Below are 22,460 nucleotides of genomic sequence, written 5' to 3' on the forward strand. Positions count from 1 at the left end.
CACATTATGTCTTCCTATGCCATTTCCATTCCTTCAATTAAACCTACAGCTCTGTGGGTGTTTCTCCCCCCCCCCCCCACCCTAGTCCTACTGCATCTTTTCTTCATTGAGAAACAAACCGCGCTTTGCAGAAATTCGGAAGCGCTTGTTGGTTTAAAGGTTTGGTGTAGAGGGTGCGATTTTACAGTGCGTGGATATTAAGACGGTGTGTAGAGCCGTCATTACCGAGCTTGAGCCTGTAATGCCTGCAGCCAGGTGATTTTAAGAGGAGGCAACGGGCGCCTGCTGTGCCGGCAGGAGCTGAGCGGCCAAAGGTCCCTTCCGTCGATCTGTCTTGAGAAGCGGCTTCTTCGCAGACATGCTCTCGGGTAGCAGCACAGACGCCCCGTGCCATCCCTCGGATAGGATGCCAGGGTACCTGCCCCCCAGGGCTGTGCCCCCCAAGTTGTGTTTTCTATAGCGCTTCTCCGCCTCTCTGCACCACATATCAGCAGTGACTAGACTTGCTCCCGGGGAGCAGCTGAGGTGCCCTGTGCCATCCATCCGATAGGATGCCAGAGTGACTGCCCTGCGGGCCGTGCCACCCACGTCATGTGCTTTTATATAGCGCTTATCACATTGTGCACGGTCCCGTGACACTTTCGGAATCTGGGCACCCTTTATAGACAAGGTACACTCGCTCACCTGAGTGAAAGTGATCCATGGACATTGTATCTGTCTGTTTTGCGTACTGTTTAGTGGTGAGTCACACTGGACAATGGCAGGTGAGGTTAGAATAGACCGGTATAATATTTAGTAATGGAAAGGTATTGGATAGTGGTAAATTAGTGCGCACGTGCACTGACTGGTTGCCACAGTGGTACTGCGCGCGCTCACTCAACATTCCACAAGTACACTGTTGTGTGCAGCTGCCCAGGTCAGCAGGCAGGCACCCTCACTTCACCACACAGCATGATAGTGACCTTATGTAGCGCACCAAGACTAACGCCGTGTCCTAGTGGCGCAAGGGCTGCATTACGTCATGTGATATAGTGTTTGTATAGCGTTTAACTGACACTAGCGTTGCCGTATTCACAGTCCAGTTATTATATAGGCGGATTTATGTGTGTAGTTTGAGTGTGTTGTTGTAGTAAAGCCCGAATTGCACTTGTATTAAAGATAGCTTTGTATGTGATCATGTGAACAACCCCCCACACCCCTTTGAACTTCACCCAAGCAGACCCTCATCTGGAAACTAAACTTACTTTCGTGCACCTGTATTACGCAGTGTATGTAATCCTCAGGTACCTAGTGCTTTCAACTGGTAGTTTGAGCAGACCCCTCACCTGAACCCAAGTATTCCACACTGTACCTCAATCTTCTCACACAAGTGAGTGTGCACCCTGTGCCTGCCCCCCCCAGCCTCCTCTGACATTATCAGCCCCTCTTGTCCTGTGACTGGACCCTGTGACTAAGACTGAGTCCCTATGTCGACATCCAGCCCCTACTCATCTATCCTAAGCCCTCATATTGACTTCACCCCTAACCTCACCAGTGCTCGCAGTGCAAAAGGAATGCAAAGGTTCACGTGTAAAAGTAACCTGCTCTGTTTCAGACCCTGTCCTGGCCTCCTGCCTCACCCTCATCCGCCCAGCAAGCAAAGGAAGCTGGGTGATAATATCAAACACCCGAACTGCCTCGGACAACCAGGACTGACCACTGGACCCCCAAGAAGACTCTTCTAGGGAGCCTGCCCGATCCAGGCACCCACACCACAAGGGAAACACGAAATCTTTAATACTGGGACAACAGGCCCCCTTTCTCGAGTGCTTTGCCATTTACAGCACTTACATTTCATATATTTGCAGTGGGGCAGTCAGTGTGGAGGGTAGTCCCACAGGGTTTCTTACTACGAAGTCCCACAGGCATGAGTCACTGTTACTAGTAAAAAGGCAGGATTGAAAGAAAACCCTTTATGATATTTGTGAGTGTCCGCTACCATTGAAGCTATTATTGGTTGTTCAGACCTGGAGTCCACTTTGGTTTCCCTGGCTGAATCAGTGGTAAAAAGTAACTTATACATTGACTTACTGTTCTGTTGGTTCTTATGTAAAGTGTAGTTGCTGACGATACTGGGATTCCATGCTGATGTAATCAAATGCCAAGGGCGATCAGGAGCTGACAGAGTGGAGCACAGATGTGTTTTCAGCCTGCTCTTAACTTTAGGAAATAAACTAAACATTGCCATTAAATGGTGATGGACCTCATCTTTCAACGTGACAACTGGTGTGGTTTGGATGGTTGTCTTTTTTACTTGTGAACAACCAGAAGTATAGAACGGAAGTTTATGGTGTTAATGGAGTATTACCTGGGTGCCACTTCCCCACAGACTCCGAAGCAAACATGAAGGCCCCATCCCCATCACGAGAGCAGTCGCGCATCCCCTCCACCGGTCAATTCATGGGCGCATTCTGTGAACTCTCACTCACTCTCCAGGGTTCCATGCTTTAATAGGCAAAGCTGGGAATAGCAGACCAGACACGCAGGTGGAGCAACCTGTGCATGAGAGTAATGGGAGGGGCAAAAGAGGGGTGGTTTAGGGGTGAGCACGAGAAGAACAGACCGACGTCCGGTGGATAGAGAGGGGCCAAGCATTGCACCATGAGGATGGCGTAACATGGAACGAAGTTTGTGGCCATATGGGGTGCCATGGCATGAAAGGGACACTTTCTTGGGAGTTCGACCTATATTTTTGCTACTTTTACCCTATGTCTGCCTGTACTTCTCTGATCCTTCCAAGTATTCCTTCAGCCCTACGCTCATCAATAGAATGTTAACTTTGGAATGGATAGTGCCAGGCAAGTAGACCGCATTAATAAAACCACCAGCTTTAGCTAGGTTAAAGTCAATACTAATTAATCCATAAGAGAGGTGGGTGGTGGTTGGTATATCAGTATAAAACAGGTTGGTGGGTAAAGGGACATACCAAAGACATTGAGAGTGCAACTGAGTGGGGCTTGCTACTGCAGGTGATCGGCTCTAGGACATACCCTAGTGGTGCATGTTAGGTGTGTCCACTGTCTCCTGTTTTTATTTATTTTTTAACAATAAGTATTGTGGAAACTCAGTTTAATTTATGCCATTATAAGTATGTCATTTGAATTCCTTTTTAGTGTACCTTCTGATCATGAATCTCCCAGCTTCAGCCGCATCAGCGATGTGGACTGATTATTTACCTCCTACTTAAACCTGTTTTGAAGGGAACGAAAAAAGTAGCCTCCTTTTTTATGAGGCTGAACAGTCAGTAAATCAGGATGTAAACTGACGGCGGTGGCAGCTTGAGTGGAATGAGTGGGAGCTCAGCCATGAGCCAGGCAGAGCCTCTCCAAAACAAGCATTGGCATAGCCAATAGGTCGCTCCATTGGGCATTGGACATTATAAGTGTTTAGCCATGCATTAGTTGATGTTGCACCAAGGATCTTGTGCTGCATAATTAAATACTTATAAGGTCCCGAAGGCGACCTTATTGGCTATGCAAATGCTTGTTAAAAGTTGCTGTAAGGCTGTGGAAAAGCTGTGATTAATATTTTTGCAGGGCTATATTTAATAACTGTGTTTTTTTTATTGTATTTTATATGTATGATTGTAGGATGAATATTATCAGAAGTGTTATTTAAGTTTGTACTGCTTTTATGGTTTTTACACTTAAAACCGAATAAAGTTTATATTGATTGATTGACTGACTGACTGGATACCCTAATTCACCCTCTATTCTATAAAGGGGAGAGGATGTGGCCTTGCGGCATGAGCGGTCGACCTCGACGCTGGTGAACTGTGTTCGAGTCTTGGCAGGGACGCTTAACATCCTATGATTCTGGGCAATCACTTAATCTCCCCGTGCCTAACAAAAAATGAGTGTGTCTATCTGTAACGCAACTGGTGCTAATGTAAATCGCTCTGATATCTTGAGGTAAAGTTTGTGCTATATAAAACTCTGGAATAAATAAATTCTGGGGCAAGATGATTTCTTTTTTTAAATTTAAATTTTGTGAGTGAGTTGAGGAACAATAAAAAGCAGTTATTCCAGTACAAGCTTAGAGCTGCAAAAGAAAGACTGATATTCACCCTACTTTTTCTCCTCAATTATCCATCTATTTCTGGCCCAGGGCAACAAAGTACCTAAACATAACCATTCTAGATATATATTTTGTGACAGGGTAACCTGTTCGCTGACATCTAAATCAGGCCACTAGTCTTTATTCATCTTGCACCTAGTTATGCTTTTTGTCATCTCAGGGTGGCCTGGTTTAAGGTGTGTTTGTCAACTTCTGTATCATTTTTGCCCATATATCTAAATCTTCTGACAATTTGTTTTCTTATCGAGTTGCCTTCATTTGCCCCTTGTCTGCTTTTGCACTCTCAATCATGCCTCTTTGCAGTGCTTTTATCTGTGGGCCACAGGTCTCGTCCTGTGTACAGCAATGCAACATTGTGCTAGCATTTAACATAAGATATTGAATTTTGACTTTCCAGAGGTGTGGTGTCTTTCCCAGCAAAATACTTTACTGTAAGTTTGGGAATGTTATCAATCATTAAACTGGACCAGTTTAAACCTTGTATTATTAGAGACTTGTTTTAACCTGCAGACATGCCAGCTCCCATGGTTTTCCATAAGGTGCTCAGTACTGTCCACCCCTTCTAGCTCTGATACCCTAGGTACTCCTTCTCTTGCCTTCTTTCAGTGCCCGTCATATGATGGATGCTAGACTGTCTTTCTGTGAGAGATACAACATCATGACATGGGTGTTTGTCAACTGAAGGGCGAACTCCTTCCACTCTTCCCTCACCCTTTATGAGTATCTGGCGTATTGTAGGAATTGTCGCAGTCTCCCTGCAAATGCTTCCTGCATGCTCACAAAGAGGATAGACCTGCCCTTGGGTCAAGGATCCCCCAATATTTCTCATCCGCCTTTCTTTCATTGAGCAATCGACATGCCACATTTTATAATCTGTAACATTTGTAAACTCCACCTGCCCATACTCGCATATCAATGTCTTCTCATTCACTTTCACGTTATCCTTTCACTGACTTTTCCTACCTTTTGGATAACATACGGGTAGCAGACTGGCACAGTACTTCTCATCATAAACAATACACTACAAGTTGTTCTTGTATGTGTGCCATCTAGTTGTCCTTTTTCACAATTGTCCACTTCCTCCAACAATTTCACCGCATGCTGTACCTGAGTTGCCATATAATAAAGTTCGCATCCGGCAGACTCCTGCACCATTCTTCCCAGTTTAATTCGAGAGACTCCAGCTACACGCTGCTGCGCCTCTTGGCCCACACCAATGATATCATTGGGATGTCTTGTTCCTTAAAGAGCTCCAGCTTCAGAGGGCACATCAAATGTTTAGGTGTTCCCTTTATTTTCAATAGTCTACTGGCTAATGCTCTGCTCAGCCTTTGTGTTAGTGTCACTTCACATTTGCGATTCTCCTCCCTATCTGGTTTCAGAGCCGTTGTGATCACGTTCTATGTCACAGTTGTGGGTGGCATGCCTGTATTTTAGTTTCTATAATCACCTCCATCAATTTCTTAGTAAATAATTCCAGAAACGTTTCACATACATCTGCAAGAAAGATGTCACTACTCAGTGTCTTTACAGCTTTCAGATCTTTAACTGCTTCATTAGCTCCTCGTGCAACATAGTTGCCTACAGAATATATAGTTAATAGTATGTCCATCAGCTTCAAGAGCTCTGTTTTATTCAGGTGACTGTCATACTCTAAATCATCTTCCCTATGTGGATGACTATACTCCATCACTGAAATGCACATACAATGCCGTTTACCCCCTTTGTGTGCCCACCATTTCACGAAGATCGTCTTGTAGTCCCGCTACCATTGTGCTGGGAAGCTCCCTTTTCAGCAACCAGGCCAATAGTTTCCATATTTTGTCCCCTTCACTATAAAGTGTCTTGCTGATGTTATTGTGGATAAACGTATCTAGCTTGTCCCATATTGCACTAAAAATTCATCTTACCACTCCTAAGTCCTGGCACTTCCCCTGTTATGTGCCCTCCTCCTGATCTGACTGGGACAAGTCCACTTCTTGTTTCGTAAGCACCTGGTCTACCTGTAGTCAGGTACTATATATTTTTTACACACAATTCTCCTGTAATGCTACCTTCATACTCTTTCACTGTGTGGCTCTGATGTTCGTATTATTAAAATATAGTTTAATCATGCCCCTGATGCTGCGCAGAAAGCCATCATCCTTCAGGATATCCACTCGCAGCCTCCATGTTGGTATATTTGTGCATCTATGCCCTTCTCACTTTTGCAGTTATAGCAGGGATTGATCCATAAGGAATCTTCCTAAGTATTTCACAATACTCTTTTATATGGTATTTGTGCTCATCCTCCTGTGTCATCAGAATACCGTCTACTACATGTGCCAAAGGGTAAACCCAGGCCTTGCCAATGCAGGGCAAGGCAGAGAGAGATCCTCAGTCTTTCTTACTCTCTCTTCTATTACTTACTGTTCCTTATTCAGCCTCTTTCGTCTTCTTTGGATCCTTTTTATAACATAGTGCACCACATGGGACAGGGTAAACATCCCATACCGCTGAATTGGACCAGTCACTTTGCCATTCCTATCTCTGTACCAGGCAGTCATAGCCAATACAAAAGAGAAGATACAATCTTCAGATTCTTTAAAGACTTCTCCATAGTTAACTTGGTGATTGAACTCATCCCCTCAACTCCACCCTGCAGGTCAAGTACAAGGAGGCTTCCCACCCCAGAAGAATGGAACATGTGGCATTCCCATCTGGAGGCACTATTGGTGAAAACCTTATCTGTCCATCAGATTGTCCTGTTCCTCTTTGCGATCCAGGACTTTATTAACAAATTGTATACATTGATAGGGAGTACGTTTATAAACTTTAGGATACTTCTCAATGTAACAGAAAAGTGATGTGTTTTTGTAGCCCAAGTGAAGTCCACAATATGGCTTTACATTAAAGTGCACACAATGAAGTCGCCACAAAATCCTGTCCGGACTTGACTTTAATTTTTCCTATGTCTAGGATTTCCTAAATCTTGATTCATACCACAGAATTGTTTTCCAAAATGCTTTATTTAGATAGCTATGTGGGACTGATAATGGCATACCCCTGCACTTACTGGCTAAAATGTTTTATTAACTACTAAACTGTATTGTCAACTAAATTGCATTTGTTGAATCTTAATGGTATTAGACATTAACTATCATTCCTTTCATGAAGTTAGGGGGTTCATTAGTGATTGACCATAAATAGGTGTATGTCCTTTCCACCCCATGCTTTAAACAGGGTAAATGGGATATCCGCCTATTTTTGTCAGTTGTCCTGACTCCACCAACGTCTAAAAATACTCCCTTAGTCGTTACCATCAATCTCTATTCATCCAGGTTGACTTTATTTCTTACCCAGTTTAAAGTCTAACATAACCTTGATAAATCTACCTTTCCAAACTCTCCTAGAACAACGTAAAATATTGAAATAATGTATCCAAACACTTTCAGTATCCTTCAGTGAATACAATGTGTCTAGAATTGTGCATCTGCCCAAATAGAATACTGTGAAAATATTTCAACAGGCCACATACAACTGAGTGAAACATATTTCTGAGGTGACACAAAGTTATGTAAACATTGAGTCAGAGCAAAAAAAATAACCTGCTAAATTAGGTTCCGACAGATGCATACCAGTAGGCATTAAAGTGAACAGTATGTAACACTTATTACTAAGTAAGTAACATCCATAATTGATAATATGACTACCAATGGCCCATGTTCATTTGACAGACTGCCATAACATTATCTTCTTTGCAAACGGTGATACAAGTGAAAGGATTTGTGATGCAACCTTAATGCTTTCACCTCTTTATTAAAAAATAAATCCAACCACCTCTGACAGCTAATTCTTAGCATCATGGTGATACTGTAATTGGTTATCATTCAAACTGCTTTATGTGCAAAGAAACCTTTGCAAAGCCTTTTAAATATTAGCATTAACAATGTAACTAGAGCAGGGTGACCAATATTTTCCATGAGAGCCGGAATCGTCATATTTTCAGCATAACAGTTGACCTTTTAAATGAGCCCCATTTAGATTCGAAAATGTACACTTGGCTCACATGGATATCCTGAAAATCTTGAATAATCAACGGAGGGAGAGAGAAAAACAGTTGGGATCCCCCTACTTCCCTGAAATTACTTTATATGAATCCAAAGAAGGGTCCCTTGTGTGTCCAGTCCATCTGGGCTGTAGTGGCATGTGGGGAATTTTTACTATAAAACTGTCACCCTTTGGGAAATCCTGAAGGCATGCTTCATAATAGAGTTTTCGCGATGGAGTCTAATACTTCCACCGCAGGCTTCAATCTGATCTCTTTCAGGGCGCCCTTAGAGATATTTCAGGGACCCTAACTGTAAAATAAGATACTGGCAACAAACGTTATTATCAAAATATCACCTTTGCAATGTTAAAAGTAAATACAGACACTATGCAAGGTCTTATATCGAAAGTATCCTTCCTTGCAGTCTACATGCTTCAGCCTTCATGAAAGATACTGAGGCTTTCGTCAGGACCAGTATTTCAAGGATCCCTATGGATTGCCGTGCACTTCCTGCTCGGTTGGATGAGGAGGAGAAAAGGCAAAGCGCTGGACGAAGGATAGGGAGGTGGAGAAAGACTCACCGCCTACAGACTCTCTTTCTGTTCCTGCCACTGATTCCCGCTACAGGTGTAGCACAGCCTTCCAGCCAAACACCCGCTGAGCGACTGGGAGCGTGAGGCCGCAGAGGAGGACGAGGCGCCGGCCCCAGGACTGCGAGGACCAGCATTCACCATCTCCAGCTGGTCCTCTTCCTGTGAGAGCCGCGCCCCCTTCCAGTGCCCCGCCCCCAGCGAAGCGCTACAACTTCTCGCGGCACCCGCTGCGCGGGTGCCACTCGTGGAGAAAGACTCACCGCCTACAGACTCTCTTTCTGTTCCTGCCACTGATTCCCGCTACAGGTGTAGCACAGCCTTCCAGCCAAACACCCGCTGAGCGACTGGGAGCGCGAGGCCGCAGAGGAGGACGAGGCGCCGGCCCCAGGACTGCGAGGACCAGCATTCACCATCTCCAGCTGGTCCTCTTCCTGTGAGAGCCGCGCCCCCTTCCAGTGCCCCGCCCCCAGCGAAGCGCTACAACTTCTCGCGGCACCCGCAGCGCGGGTGCCACTCGTGGAGAAAGACTCACCGCCTACAGACTCTCTTTCTGTTCCTGCCACTGATTCCCGCTACAGGTGTAGCACAGCCTTCCAGCCAAACACCCGCTGAGCGACTGGGAGCGCGAGGCCGCAGAGGAGGACGAGGCGCCGGCCCCAGGACTGCGAGGACCAGCATTCACCATCTCCAGCTGGTCCTCTTCCTGTGAGAGCCGCGCCCCCTTCTAGTGCCCCGCCCCCAGCGAAGCGCTACAACTTCTCGCGACACCCGCTGCGCGGGACGCAGCCCGGGCGAAGCCCGGGCCAAGGGCGGGCCCGTTGTTGCCCGTTAGTGCCCGATAGAGACCGGACCGGGCCATCCCTCTTTCAACAACGACCCAGTGATAAATAAGTATGCCGCCCAAAACAAGAAGTGCCTCCAAACCTAAATCCAAACACGCGCAGGAGGTAGCACAAGTAACTGGCCCCATCGACCTATTTATAACGCGGGTAAACGAGACTATTAACCAAAGTATAGCTCTAATGGAGAAGAGAGTATCATTAGATCTCATGAACGCACACGCAAAGCGATCTTCATTAGGCGCCATAGCAAACGCCGCCTCTCCAATTAACCTCAATACCCCAAATAGCTCCCTTCCCGTGACTCTAACAGCTCCAGACTTGAACACAGTACCATCGGTAGTCGACCTGTCGGTCACGCATTCAGAGTCGGAATTCTCCATAACATCGGAAGACCTGGAAGCAACCCCTGACCTAGCTGGTTGCCAAACTAAGGGAGTTATCCAACCCACCGACAATTTGCTCCAGCAAGGTGAGAGAGAAGGAGCAATACCGAAAACCCGATTAATAAACAGTGGGGAAACACGTAGTCCAGTGGGTCAGGAACACACAACGACCCATTCAAACTCCTCAACGTCTAATAGCATACTACATATTTCCGAAATAACTCTTCCACACAAGGCAATCTCAAATGATAACACCTCTAACCAATGTAAGACATGCAGAATCACCTCACAAGTCCTCACCACAACCAAAGACCTACTATATCAACATTTAAAGCCAATTCAGCTAAGTATCAGAAACCTTGAAGCCCAACTAACGATAATTTCGGCCACCCTTCTAGATTCTAATACTCGGATAGACATAAAGGGGCAGCGTAATACCTCGCACCTATCTAAAAAGCACAATCAATCACACACGCAGAAAACATCCAATCATCCAAACCCAATATCAATAGCGCAGAAGAACCCAAAACAAACCACCGCAACACCCAAACCCAACGTAAACACTCCTCACCTTCAGAAGGAGAAACCACATCCTAAAATAGCACAGCAAACAGTACCCACAGATACAACTGCAGTAGACAATTCACCCCTAATAGCAAATACAGATTACAGCAGAATCTGTCCAGAAAAGTCCGAACTCCATACATCGAATCCCCTGCCACCTCAAAAATCTTTCAAAAATACACCCAAAAACACACCAAAAAAACCTTCTATAATTAGACGCCCTGCCCACATGCCCCCGGAAGCTACTCCCTACACAATAGTTTTAACAGGAGTACCCGAGTTAACAGACGACACACCAGAAACTGCATGGTCATTAAAAAATAAGGCCATGCAGTGGCTTAGTATCAACAGACCCCTCGAATCCCATCTTTCGGGAGGGATCACCGCAGCCCGAAGGGTAGCCTGGATAGGCAAAATGAAAAAAACAATACGCGGTGACTGTATCATCGTAACCTGTAGAGACCCCGCAACTGTAGACCACATTTGCGCGTGGCCTCAACTCGATAAGAAAGGGGGAATAGATGCTTGTCACCTTTCATTCTTCTACCCCCCAGCGAAACATCGCAATCTTCCACCCTGGGTATGGCACCAACATCCCAAAGATCCACGAAATCAGGACCCATGGCACCAAGTACCATGGAACCAGAAAGAATACCCGCATGATTACATAGCTGGGGGTGGACAAAGACAAAGAGAAAGGTATATAGAACGCCAAATTCCCTACTGGCAGGATAGACCCTATCAAGCATATGAAGGATGGCAGGGCTTCCCAACCCAAAATCGTTACGATTGCCTTGAAATGGTCGATTGACCTTTTCTGGACAAACCCTATAATCACAAAGCTGACACCACACAATACTATGTGTCTGAGAATCAATATACAGCACGGCTAGAGTTGGCCCTTACACCTGAGACACCAACATCCCATCTAAACAACTTCAGGATTAGTATTCCCTCAGTAGAAGTAGATACCAGCCAGGGATTAAACATCGAGCTAGACGCAGCAAGCGAAGTCAACACCAACAACTTGTCAATAACCATTAACGCGAAAGATAAAGAGGCCACAAGCGTAGGTATAGCCTATTGGAACATCGCAGGCCTGACCGCAAAAATAACATGCCCTTTATGGTTGAATACCGCAAAGAGTTACCAAATCTTGTGCCTACAAGAGACCTGGCGCATAACCCCTCTCCATCTAGTGGGCTATAAGACCTTCTTTACCAAAGCAACGCCTAGTGCCATGGGAAGGCCTAAAGGTGGACTTACGATCTACTTCTCTAACACTGTTCCACTCACAGTGAAATTATTAAAGGAAACATCTATATTCCAAATCATTCAATTTACCCATCAGATAGCAGTAACGGAAAATACATTCATACTTGTAAACTATTACAACAATGCAGGTGCCTTAGAAAGCTGTTCCCATCTAGACGAAATGGTGGCATTTATATCTTCACTACAAAGCACAAATCTCAATGTAACACTCAACTACATATGGGGAGGCGATTTTAATCAAACCCTATGTCCAAATCATAAAAGTGGGATCTGTGGACTACAGAACGAATCAGGAAATCCCATCCCTCACTTTGTACATACCCCGGGTGGAAATAAGCTTAACGAAATCCTCTTCACATTGGACTTAGACTTCGCGAATGAACTAGTCAACCCGGTGCAGGAGTTTTTACCCACCTTCCACGGACGAGGCTGCATGACAACCATTGACTTTATCCTAGCCTCAAACACCTGTAAAGGCTTATTGAAAAACTATAAAGTAGGAACCAGTCCAATTAGCGACCACTACCCCCTGAGTGTGAAACTCCTCACGGGAAAAGTGGGCTCACTTCCAACAAAGTCAGCTCTCTTGACCAACAATCATTGACCTTAAAAAAGAAGAACGGCTACACCATTAAATGGTCAAAGATCGATCCAGAAGAGACAACTCAAAAAATAATAGCAAAAACGCAACCATGGTTAATGAATTGCCTGTCCGCAGAGGCATCCCCCGAACTAATTATTACCTCCTTCAATAACATTCAAGGAGCAATTAGGGAAGAGCTATTCAAAAACACAGCAAACAAATCAAAACCCTCCACGACGAGATGGTTTGATTCTGACTGCCGAAAGGCCCTCACGTCTCTTAAAGAAGCCCTTCGACAAAAACCCAGAGATGTCCAACTCATTTCATACCGGCGGAAAAAGTACAATAACGCCCGGAAAAAACGTAGGCGACAGATGAAGCAAGACCTATGGCGCCAATTACACGAGAGTGCACTAAAAAAAGACAGTGTCACTTTCTGGCGGACAATAAGATCGCCTTTTCTAGAAAACATCACTGACCCCCATCACTTAGATGTGGCAATAACTGAGAATGACTGGGTCAATAATTTTACAAAAATCTTTGGCCCAACACCGGACACTCCCCAATTAGAAATCCAGGAGCAAGTAAAGAACAACTTCCATCCCATTAACCTACGTTTTACAGTTACCGAGGTCAGAAAGGCCATTAAAGCCTCAAAAACCGGCAAGGCTCCCGGCCCAGACGGGGTACCAATGGACTTGTTTTTACATAACAGCGACTACTGGTCATTAATAATCACCCGGGTAATGTCTGCAGTCACTGAAATCGGACTTCTTCCATCATGGTCAACATCTACCCTTCTGCCAATATTTAAGAAAGGGGACCGAAATGACCCCGCGTGCTACCGTCCAATCTCCCTTCTGGACTCCACGGGCAAGATCGCAGGTCGACTACTCCTGGACCGTTTACAATCCTGGGCCCAGGAAAACAACACCATCACAGACCTGCAATATGGTTTCCAGAAGGGGCTTGGGACGGTGGAACAGGCCTTAAACCTGATCCTCCTGGCCGGTAAATACACACGCGCGAAAGGAGGTAACATCTACCTGGTCTACGTAGACCTGAGCGCGGCTTTTGACTGCGTTCAGCACGCAAAGTTGTGGCAGACCCTGACTAGCCTCGGAGTGGATCCATCGTTACTAGCATTCCTTAGGGAATTATATACCAACGCGGAAGGCAGAGTCCGCTATGGAACCGGCGGCGAACTATCACGCTCCTTCAAAATATCACGAGGAGTAAGGCAAGGGTGTGTACTGGCCCCCTTCCTGTTCAATCTATATACCAACGGGATTGAACAGGCTATGCTGGAAGGGAGCCAGGACCTTCCACAGGTAGCACGCCGCCCGATACCCATCCTCCTGTATGCCGATGACTCGGTCATCCTGGCTCGGACACCTAATCAACTCCAACGACAGCTGAATAAATACGTGGCATTCATGGACTCCCTGGGTTTAAAAGTAAACATTAAAAAAACTTTCACAATGACCATCGGACCAAAACGGAGAGCCTCAAAACCCATATTCATTAATAATAACAAGCTGGAAACAACATCGATATACCCCTACCTGGGAATACTTGTGGAAGACACAATGACCTGGCACAAGGCAATTGAAGCCAGGAACCTCAACTTTCGCCGAGCAGTATCAGCATTAAGTGCTTTCTCCAGAAAACTCGGAAAACCAGCCCCAGCGGAATTGCTAACGATTTATTATGCAAAATGCCACAGTGTGGCCACGTATGGAGCAGGCATCTGGGGCCACGGACGCATTGATCAACTACAGGTAACGGAGAACGCTTTTATTAATTATATCCTAGCTCTTCCTCAAAGCTCCCCGACCTTATCAACACATCGGGAGCTGGGCATGGAATACATAATAGACACCATACGATGCCAGCCCCTTATACTCTGGCACCGCATATGGTGTAATCCTGAAAGCCACATAACACGTTCCCTTATCACTGAATGCCTCGGCCTAGCGCACTGGAGAAAAATACCGTGGCTCAATTATGTCCATAAACTCCTTAAAGATCTAGATCGTGAGCAATACTTCCTCGAACCACCATCAATAGAAGACATCTCTAGGAAACAGCTGAAAGAACTTTGCATGGGCCATTTAAGAGAGCTTCGCAACCAAGCTGAGATTATTAAAACAAAAAATGAAAAAATCCGCATATTGCAGCCAGGGAAACTGATACAGCCCTATCTGACGTTCTTTCTTTCGAACTATGAAAAATTCCTACTGACAAGATTACGGTTCGACCTTTTCTTCCGCACAGTTTCATTTCCTGAACTGAATAACTGGTCTCGAAATTTGATATGCTGCCCCTGTGATGGGGTTTCTAAACAATCAACGGTCCACGTCATCTTGTTTTGCAAATACTATAGACTAGCAAGGAAAAAATGGATTCTGCCGCTCCTACGTTCAAGCGGACTTAGACATACATATCCAGCACTCGCTTATCTTCAGACACCGAAAAACCCACATGAAGCGAAACTGATAGCGACCTTTTTAAAATCAGTAACAACAATTCGTCGTAAAACTGTTTTTTAACATTATAACTGTTTCAAGTAAATGATCTTTTCTCTTATTGTATTAATTAATGATTTTTATAAAAATGTACTTTTTATGATTATACTACTTTATAATCGAATAAAAGTTGGAAACTGAGAAGGCGTTCCCTCATTTTCATGGGGCGTGGGAGGGGGAGAAAGAGGGTCCCATTGACCCTCAGGGCACCCCCCTGCCCTTGTACATAGAATGCACCTCAAAAAGGCAATGGGACAGATATGAAAAGTGTCTATGTAAAAAAGAGTCTGCCAATTTGATATAGTCTGGAGACAAAAAAATAATACGTTTTCGATATTCTCCATTTGCATTTTGAGGGCATCATACAATGTTCAAGTCTACAAAGCCCTTCGTAAGGTGTAACTGAACGAATGTGTCAGGTCAGAGTAGCATTCAAAACAGTGCATTTGGATTTTTGCTATTTTTCGCCATTGAGGCACTGGCATACAATTGAGGTGGGGAGGGCAGAGATCTGGTTAAATAATCATAAAAAACAGGTGTTTCGCTCGAATTTAGTGTAATTACCACTTCGTGGGATCGCATAGAAATCAACATCCCACTGTTTCAGTGCTGCCTGCGGCAGTTCTATTAGTGCTCACATGAGACCGCCCGGAGCGAGAGGCTAAGAGAGGTAATCAAGGACTGGTGCACATAGAAAAACAAAGTGGAGGTGAAGAGACTGAAAGGGGGAGAGAGATGCTTCATGATGAGAGGAAGCTGCAGTGTGTGTTTAAAAAGCATATGTCCAGAGATTCTGTGCTGCTGACTGTCTCTGGGGATAGTTGAGCTGGATGGCTGACACACTGGATAGTTGGCGGCTGCACAGCGAGTCAGTGTATTCGGTGTGGGTCAAGAACATCGAAGACAAAATATCCGAGCCCGTGACCAGAATACTGAGGAACAAAATATTGACATACCTAACTTCACATGCACGCGGCTTGCTGATATATATATCTTCAAGGTATGTAGAGGTGGAGTTAAGAATGGTGGATCCATACCTACCTTTGTGCAACTAGGACTTCGGTATCTTGTCCATTGATATTCTGGCCACGATATTGTGACCCTTCAATCTTATTCCGTCAATATTCCCTATGCATTCAGTATATTCCAGTGTGAGGACAAGAGGGCACCTCATGCTTGTGTACAGTATGATGGCACACAGTAAAGGGAAGAGCTGGGATGAGACAGGGATTTGCATGTCTTAAATATTTCTTCAGCAAATACAGGGTTACTGCTAGAGAATACGCGTTTGTAAAGGCAGGTCCGCTTACCTTGGTTACCTTTCCCATCTTTCCGTGGCATCATCTCCTTGCCAAGCATGGGCATTTGTGGAAAGTCTTTGCCATACTGAGGCAGATGAGGCATTTCCTTTCCGTAGGGCGGGTGCGCCATGTCCTTCCCCTTGTGGCCCACCGGAGGACCCTCTTTCACAAAGGGAAGAAGAGGCAGGTGTTGGGAATGCGCCTGATACTGCGGAACCTGTGGTGGCATCTGCTTCATCCCATAGTAGGCGCCTGCTTGGGTGGTTTTCAGCAGTAGTAGGTGAATCGCCACCGTCAGAGCCAGCAGCTGCTTTGGGTGCAACGACAACGCCATAACCTATGAGATGTAAAAGAGAAGGTGGATTGTTAACTATTAGAACAGGAAAGCAAACACCAGGTAAAGCTATCCTTATGCACTACTTTGGTCATCCTGTCAAGCTTGATTATATTTCTAAAAGTCACATTGAAATCGTGTAATTTTCCACTTATACATACGGTTACATTTCACATCTTAATCTAATACTTTTAATGGGAGCAGAAAAGTAGCTATAAAGAGTGGACGTTTTGGGAAATGATTTGGAAGACCATCAAGGATATATGCTGCATATACAATCCAAGCACACCTGTCTTGTCAATTCCTGACTGCATTACACTTAGTCAAAGTTTCCCAGACAAGAAACATAAATGCTGCATTTCCTGTTGATCTGCGTGCTAAAACTATAGCTAAAGGTTGAATCTTTTTTTTTCAATATAGTGGCATGTATTTCACTGTGCGAAGAGTTTTTTTTACTAGGCTAATTGAAGCACTGCTCATAATTAGATTACATGATAACTATTAAATAATTAAAAATTAATAAGCACATCATCTAAATATAGCAAATGTAATAAAGGTACCTATTTGTTGCATGCTCATGTCACTATAAAGTCAAACTGTGATATCTGTATTCATTGACATTTTTTACCATACTTCATAGATTACAACATGAATGAATGAATGAATGAATGAAATTTCAACATCGTGCTGCTAGGCGCCGATATCCGGTCACGCTGTTGCTGAGGTAAGAGACAGGGACAGCTGGGTTAGCTGGTGAATGGGATCAGGTAAGCTTTTTATTTCTTGTAAAATTGAAGATGGTTGGTTGAGTAACTGACAAAGGAAAAAAGAGAATTCCAGAGCATGGAAGCCTGGCTGAGAAGGAACGGCCACTTAATCTTTCCTGATGCTGAGAGAGTAGCGGAGAACAAATGCTGAGTGAAGACATAAGGGACCTGGTGATGCTGTAAGTAAAAGGGCCATTTTTGTGTGGGGCTTGACAGCAGATGCAGAAGACTTTGAGCCATGAGTTCTTGGCGACAGGGAGCCAGTGCAGATCCCCAACCTGGGGACAGTAAAAGCAGGGCTGGGAATCCAACCATGAGCCGCGCTGCCATATTTTGCATCAAGATGACGAATCAAGTAGGAACCAAGTCCCAAACAGATTGAATTGCCAAAGATGAGACACAGCATAACAACTGGCTGTATCACGATTTTACAACAGTCAAATGCGAGATGGGGGTCTACTTTTATGAAGTATCCTAATGCGAAAGAAACAGGTGAAGGCAACACAGTTTACCCAGAAAAGGAGCTGTAGTAGTAAAAGACAACGTTTTTCACAGATTTGACCAGAGCAGGAGGGGCGGTGAGAACATGAACTCCACAGAGAGAAGAGTTGATAGTAGAAGGACCCACCAAAATCAAGGACTCCTTGTTATCGGAGCAGGCGTCCGTGCAGGAGGCTGACTGTGGTCCCAAACCTGCAATGGGCCTTGTCCGAGTTGTCAACATGAGTGATGATGCCATCGGTGTGGGCCGTATGAGAGCGGCCCTAAGATCAGATTAGATGGGCCAAGGGGTGTCCATATTAATTGAAAAATATAGGGCTAATTGAGGAGCCCTGGAGACACCACCGTAAGAAGGTGCAACACAAGTGAAGAGGACCAGGAGCCTTGGCATCTCTGACAGGAAGGACTTAAGGCAAGCAAGAACATTGTTGTGCAGACCTGCTTCAGAAAGGTGGCTCATTAGAATAGAACGGAATAGGTACCTAAGATCATGGAGACGAATTCTGTTGGCTCTCAGTGGCACTGTATTATAAATATTGTACATATTCTATCTTATAATCATTATTGTACGCAGCAAAATAGTTTTCCTTTCTTCTCCATTCGGAGGTATTTTCTTCTCTGTGGGCATGGTGCATTGGAAGGCAGGGCCTTCTTAACAGCATTTTAGGCCCCTGGGCAAAGCAGTGCACTGGGCCTTGCCGTTACACAACCACTCACAGGAATAAAAAGGTAAACAGCGTTTACAACGCAACTTTTACAACGCAGTACCTTTACCACGCAACTTTTACAACGAAAGTCGTTACCACGACTTGCGCTGGGGGGCGCTCTAGGATAGGGAATTTAATTTGCTATCCAAAACCTTCCCTACTATCCACGGGGACTGGAGTTGGAATAGTAAATTAAACTATTCACTATCCAGCACCCCCCAACGCAAGTCATTGTAACGACTTGCGTTGTAAAAGTTGTGTGGAAAGGCATGCTTTGTAAAAGCATGCGTGGTAATGACATACATCCGAATAAAAATATTTAACGGAAAATTAGTATTAAATTCTGGTCTGCATGGGGCCCCTGTGCTCGTGGGAACCCCGGGCAACTGCCCAGCGCACCCAGGCATTAAGAAGGCACTGCTGGAAGGGACTCCAAACAAAGGCATGCCTTAAACTTCATTAATATACACAAGACGTGTTTCTGCTACTTCATCTAGTGTTGCTGAGCTTCATATTGTTTGTAGAAGAAAAGATAAAACGTGACATGCCAATAGGAACCTCACTGCTCCCACTGGTTCCAAAAATAGTTAGACTTCAGTCGGGGTCCAAATGGTTCATGGAAAAAAATACAGTTAATGTTTATAACAAGTTGATAGATTAACTTCGTGTCCACTTTAAAAAAACTTCACAGTGTCAACAAGCATATAGATTGTATGAAATAAATTAGGTTACAAAAAATAAAAGTGAAAAAAGAAGTAAAAAAGTTGATGCAAGCATGTATGTTTATGGAAAAAACAAAAATAAAGAGGTTAAAAAAATATTTTCCCACTACATTTGTGAATTGACAGTACGCATATTAAGTTTTACCTTAATCCCTAATAGTTGCTCCTTCCATGACCCTAACCATGTTGTTGTCCCTGTCATTCTACGGGAGATACCACCTTAAGATTTTACCCCTGTACCATCTCATCTGCTAACTCTCTCCCACACCTTCCACTTAAGTCCTTCCGAATCCATGAATTGTGTTCACAGTTTTTATTATTACACTTTGTAAAGTCTACTTTCTACTATTTAGTCTCCACTTTTCGTTCCTCTATTTTGTATTATCGTTTACTGAAAACTTTACTGTACAGTGTCTTAATTAACTTTTTTCATACTGTGGGGTACGCTATTTCGTGTTTTTTAAAAGTCCCTTTCATATAAAACAAATGTACAGAGTAAACTGTGAAAAATGCAACTTCATAATTTCAAAGTACCTTATTTAAATGGAATTTCCTATGATGACTGCAATGTACCTATGTGGATACTAGATGGCAGACATAGCACATGAATGAGTCGTATCAGCCAGGCCTTCATAAAACGAAAGTGGGATGTCAATTCTTCTAACGAGGTGTCTTGAGACTAATGTCTTAGAACTGTAACGTGGAACTACCATTTAATGCACCTTCCACTTCTATTTACAAACCACATCCTCCATTGAAATAGACACTCAATTTGCTCAGACAAGCAGTTGTTTACTAATAAAAAGCGCACAAACGACATTGTGTGAAAATTGTGTTTCAGGAACAAAGGGCCAGATGTAGGTCGCCAATTACCGGTCGGTAACGGTTACCGACCGGTATTTGGGATTTGGCATGTAGGGGGCATTTTATTTACAGAATCGGTATATTTACCGATTCGGTAAATTTACAGATTCGGTAAAATACCGATTCGGTAAATTTACCGATTCTGTAAATCAAGATGTAGGTGGCACTGTAATCAGTGCCACAGGCCCTTACCGAATCGTTATTTACCATGGAATACTATTCCATGGTAAATAACGAATTCTAGTGTACATGCACATCTGTGCATGTACACCTGTGCCATGTGGCACACAGCCATGCCCTAAGGGCATGTCTGTGTGTCACATGGCACACAAGCCTGAAACAGGGGTGCAACAGGGTGTCAAAGTGACACCCTGTCCCCCTTGTAAATTCGGTAATTTTACCGATTCGGTACCGAATCGGTATTTGCTATTGAATCCTATGGGCTTCAAGGCCCATAGGAATCAATGGCAAATACCGATTCTGTAATTACAGAATCGGTAATTACCGAATCTTACAGATTCTGTATTTTTACCGAATTTTTTACCTACATAGCAATTACCTAATAGTGAATACCGAATCGGTAAAATTCGGTATTTACCATTCGGTAATTTGCTATTACCTACATCTGGGCCTAAGTGTCTTGTTTTAATGTGACCGTATTAAAATCTTAGCTTCATTCACACTTCAGAATCACAAAAAATGTGCTTTGTTTCTGCTTTCGGAACCCTTGATGAAGTCAGAAACATTTGCACAGTTCATTTACAGGTATTTACATTTTAAAATGACATCTACTGTAGCCATGCAAGATTGCCACATAGCTCACTTTACAAATCATCTTGCATTGCAGTTAGAGAAAGTAAACCCCAATCTCCATTTTAAAACAATAAACGGAAGTTATTGCCTGGCATTTGACCTATGAAGTTTAAAGGCATCTTTATTGCTCCTTCACCTTCTGAAATCCAGCATGGTTGATTTGAGGTTGCTGCCGCTATTTCCAGCGCCTATGTCCGGGTAAAATAGCATTTCAAGACAAAAACAATGGCCATAGAAAGTAAGACGCAGATTTAAAATGGCTGCTCGATATTAAAGGAAGTGGTTCAAGCAATTAGATACCAGGGAGGAAAAACAACCCTGGAGTCACAGGCATGCTGACCTTACTTATCTGTAGATGAGTGGCTAACACACACCAGTTGGAGAATGCGTGATGATGATGATAACTTGGTTTAGGCCCGTAAACAGTAATGACACTAAACATGCAGATGCAAAATAACAACTAATAGGAGAGAAAAATGGGCGATATTTACATAATAAGTTGTATGAGAGCTAAACGCACCGTGGCAGGTGTCAATTGATTTTTGCCAATTAATTTTACAATATATTTTTCCTACGATCAGATTTTGGACTATCTGATCTAAGAGGGATGTCTTTTATGACAGCAGTAGTGGATTTTATCTCTCCCACCAAAAATTATTTTTCCAAACTAAGAAACTATAATTTCTCTGCCTTTCCACTGTAAAATAACCACTGTGTTTCTGGGAGGCTGAGAGTAGCACTGCCATGTTGCTAAGGCTACACAGTGAGAGTAGCATGACAGTTTTCTGTTCTTGTTGCTGCCTGGACATCAACAAACAGTATACAAAAAAGTGATGGATGGCATGCTTGAATGAATCTCAGCCCCGGGTAATTACACTGGCCGCAGCACAGTCCATCATTAGTTTGCACACCATGCCACCTTAGTTGGGACCAGTGCTTAATTTGTAAAAAACTAAGTGCCGTGCTTTTCCTGGAAGACCACTTCAGCCTGCACCACCCATACCCTGTCAGCGCTGCCAATGACAGTAACAACATAACACCTAACCATTGCACTTTTACACCTGTGACAATTCAGACTATTTCAGGCCACACAAAGCTTTAATATAGCCTTATAGCTGCCGTAGAGGGCTATACCGGCTATTAAAGGCCCTCTCCAGCGTTAAAGGCCCCAAGCCGAAGGCGAGGGCCTTTAACAAGGGAGAGGGACTTTAATAGCGGTATAGCCCATCTACGAAGGGCTATAAGGCTATTAGAACATTCTGTCACTAGAGGACAGAATGTTCTAACAAAAAAATAAAGCTTTTTGGGAGCGTGAGGGGATTGGAATCCCCTCAGGTTCCCTGAAACCTTTGTTCACAGCCAGTGCTGTGAACAAAGAAACATTGGAATGTTGGAGCTCCAGGCTTATACCAGCCATTATAAGCCCAGAGCACTCCATTGTTTTCAATGGAGCTCCCAACATTCCAATGTTCTAATAATGCCATGAGAGTCTGGTAGTAATCATTTCAATACATATTGATTTAATAAACATGATCTT

The 22,460-nt window shown here is 44.1% G+C and overlaps 1 protein-coding gene across 2 annotated transcripts in view; it reads right to left on the reverse strand.

Moving 5' to 3' along the window:
* COL8A1 (collagen type VIII alpha 1 chain) overlaps nucleotides 1–22,460 on the reverse strand; it is a 260,001-nt gene that overhangs the window by 12,831 nt on the left and 224,710 nt on the right. For both annotated transcript variants that reach the window (XM_078657721.1, XM_078657720.1), the window contains one exon: nucleotides 16,225–16,552. In XM_078657721.1, the coding sequence (XP_078513847.1) occupies nucleotides 16,225–16,549 (325 nt within the window). In that variant the 5' untranslated portion in view covers nucleotides 16,550–16,552. The remainder of the gene's footprint in view (nucleotides 1–16,224; nucleotides 16,553–22,460) is intronic.

The sequence above is a fragment of the Lissotriton helveticus genome, chromosome 8 (genome assembly GCF_964261635.1).
Source record: "Lissotriton helveticus chromosome 8, aLisHel1.1, whole genome shotgun sequence".
Lineage (NCBI taxonomy): Eukaryota > Metazoa > Chordata > Amphibia > Caudata > Salamandridae > Lissotriton > Lissotriton helveticus.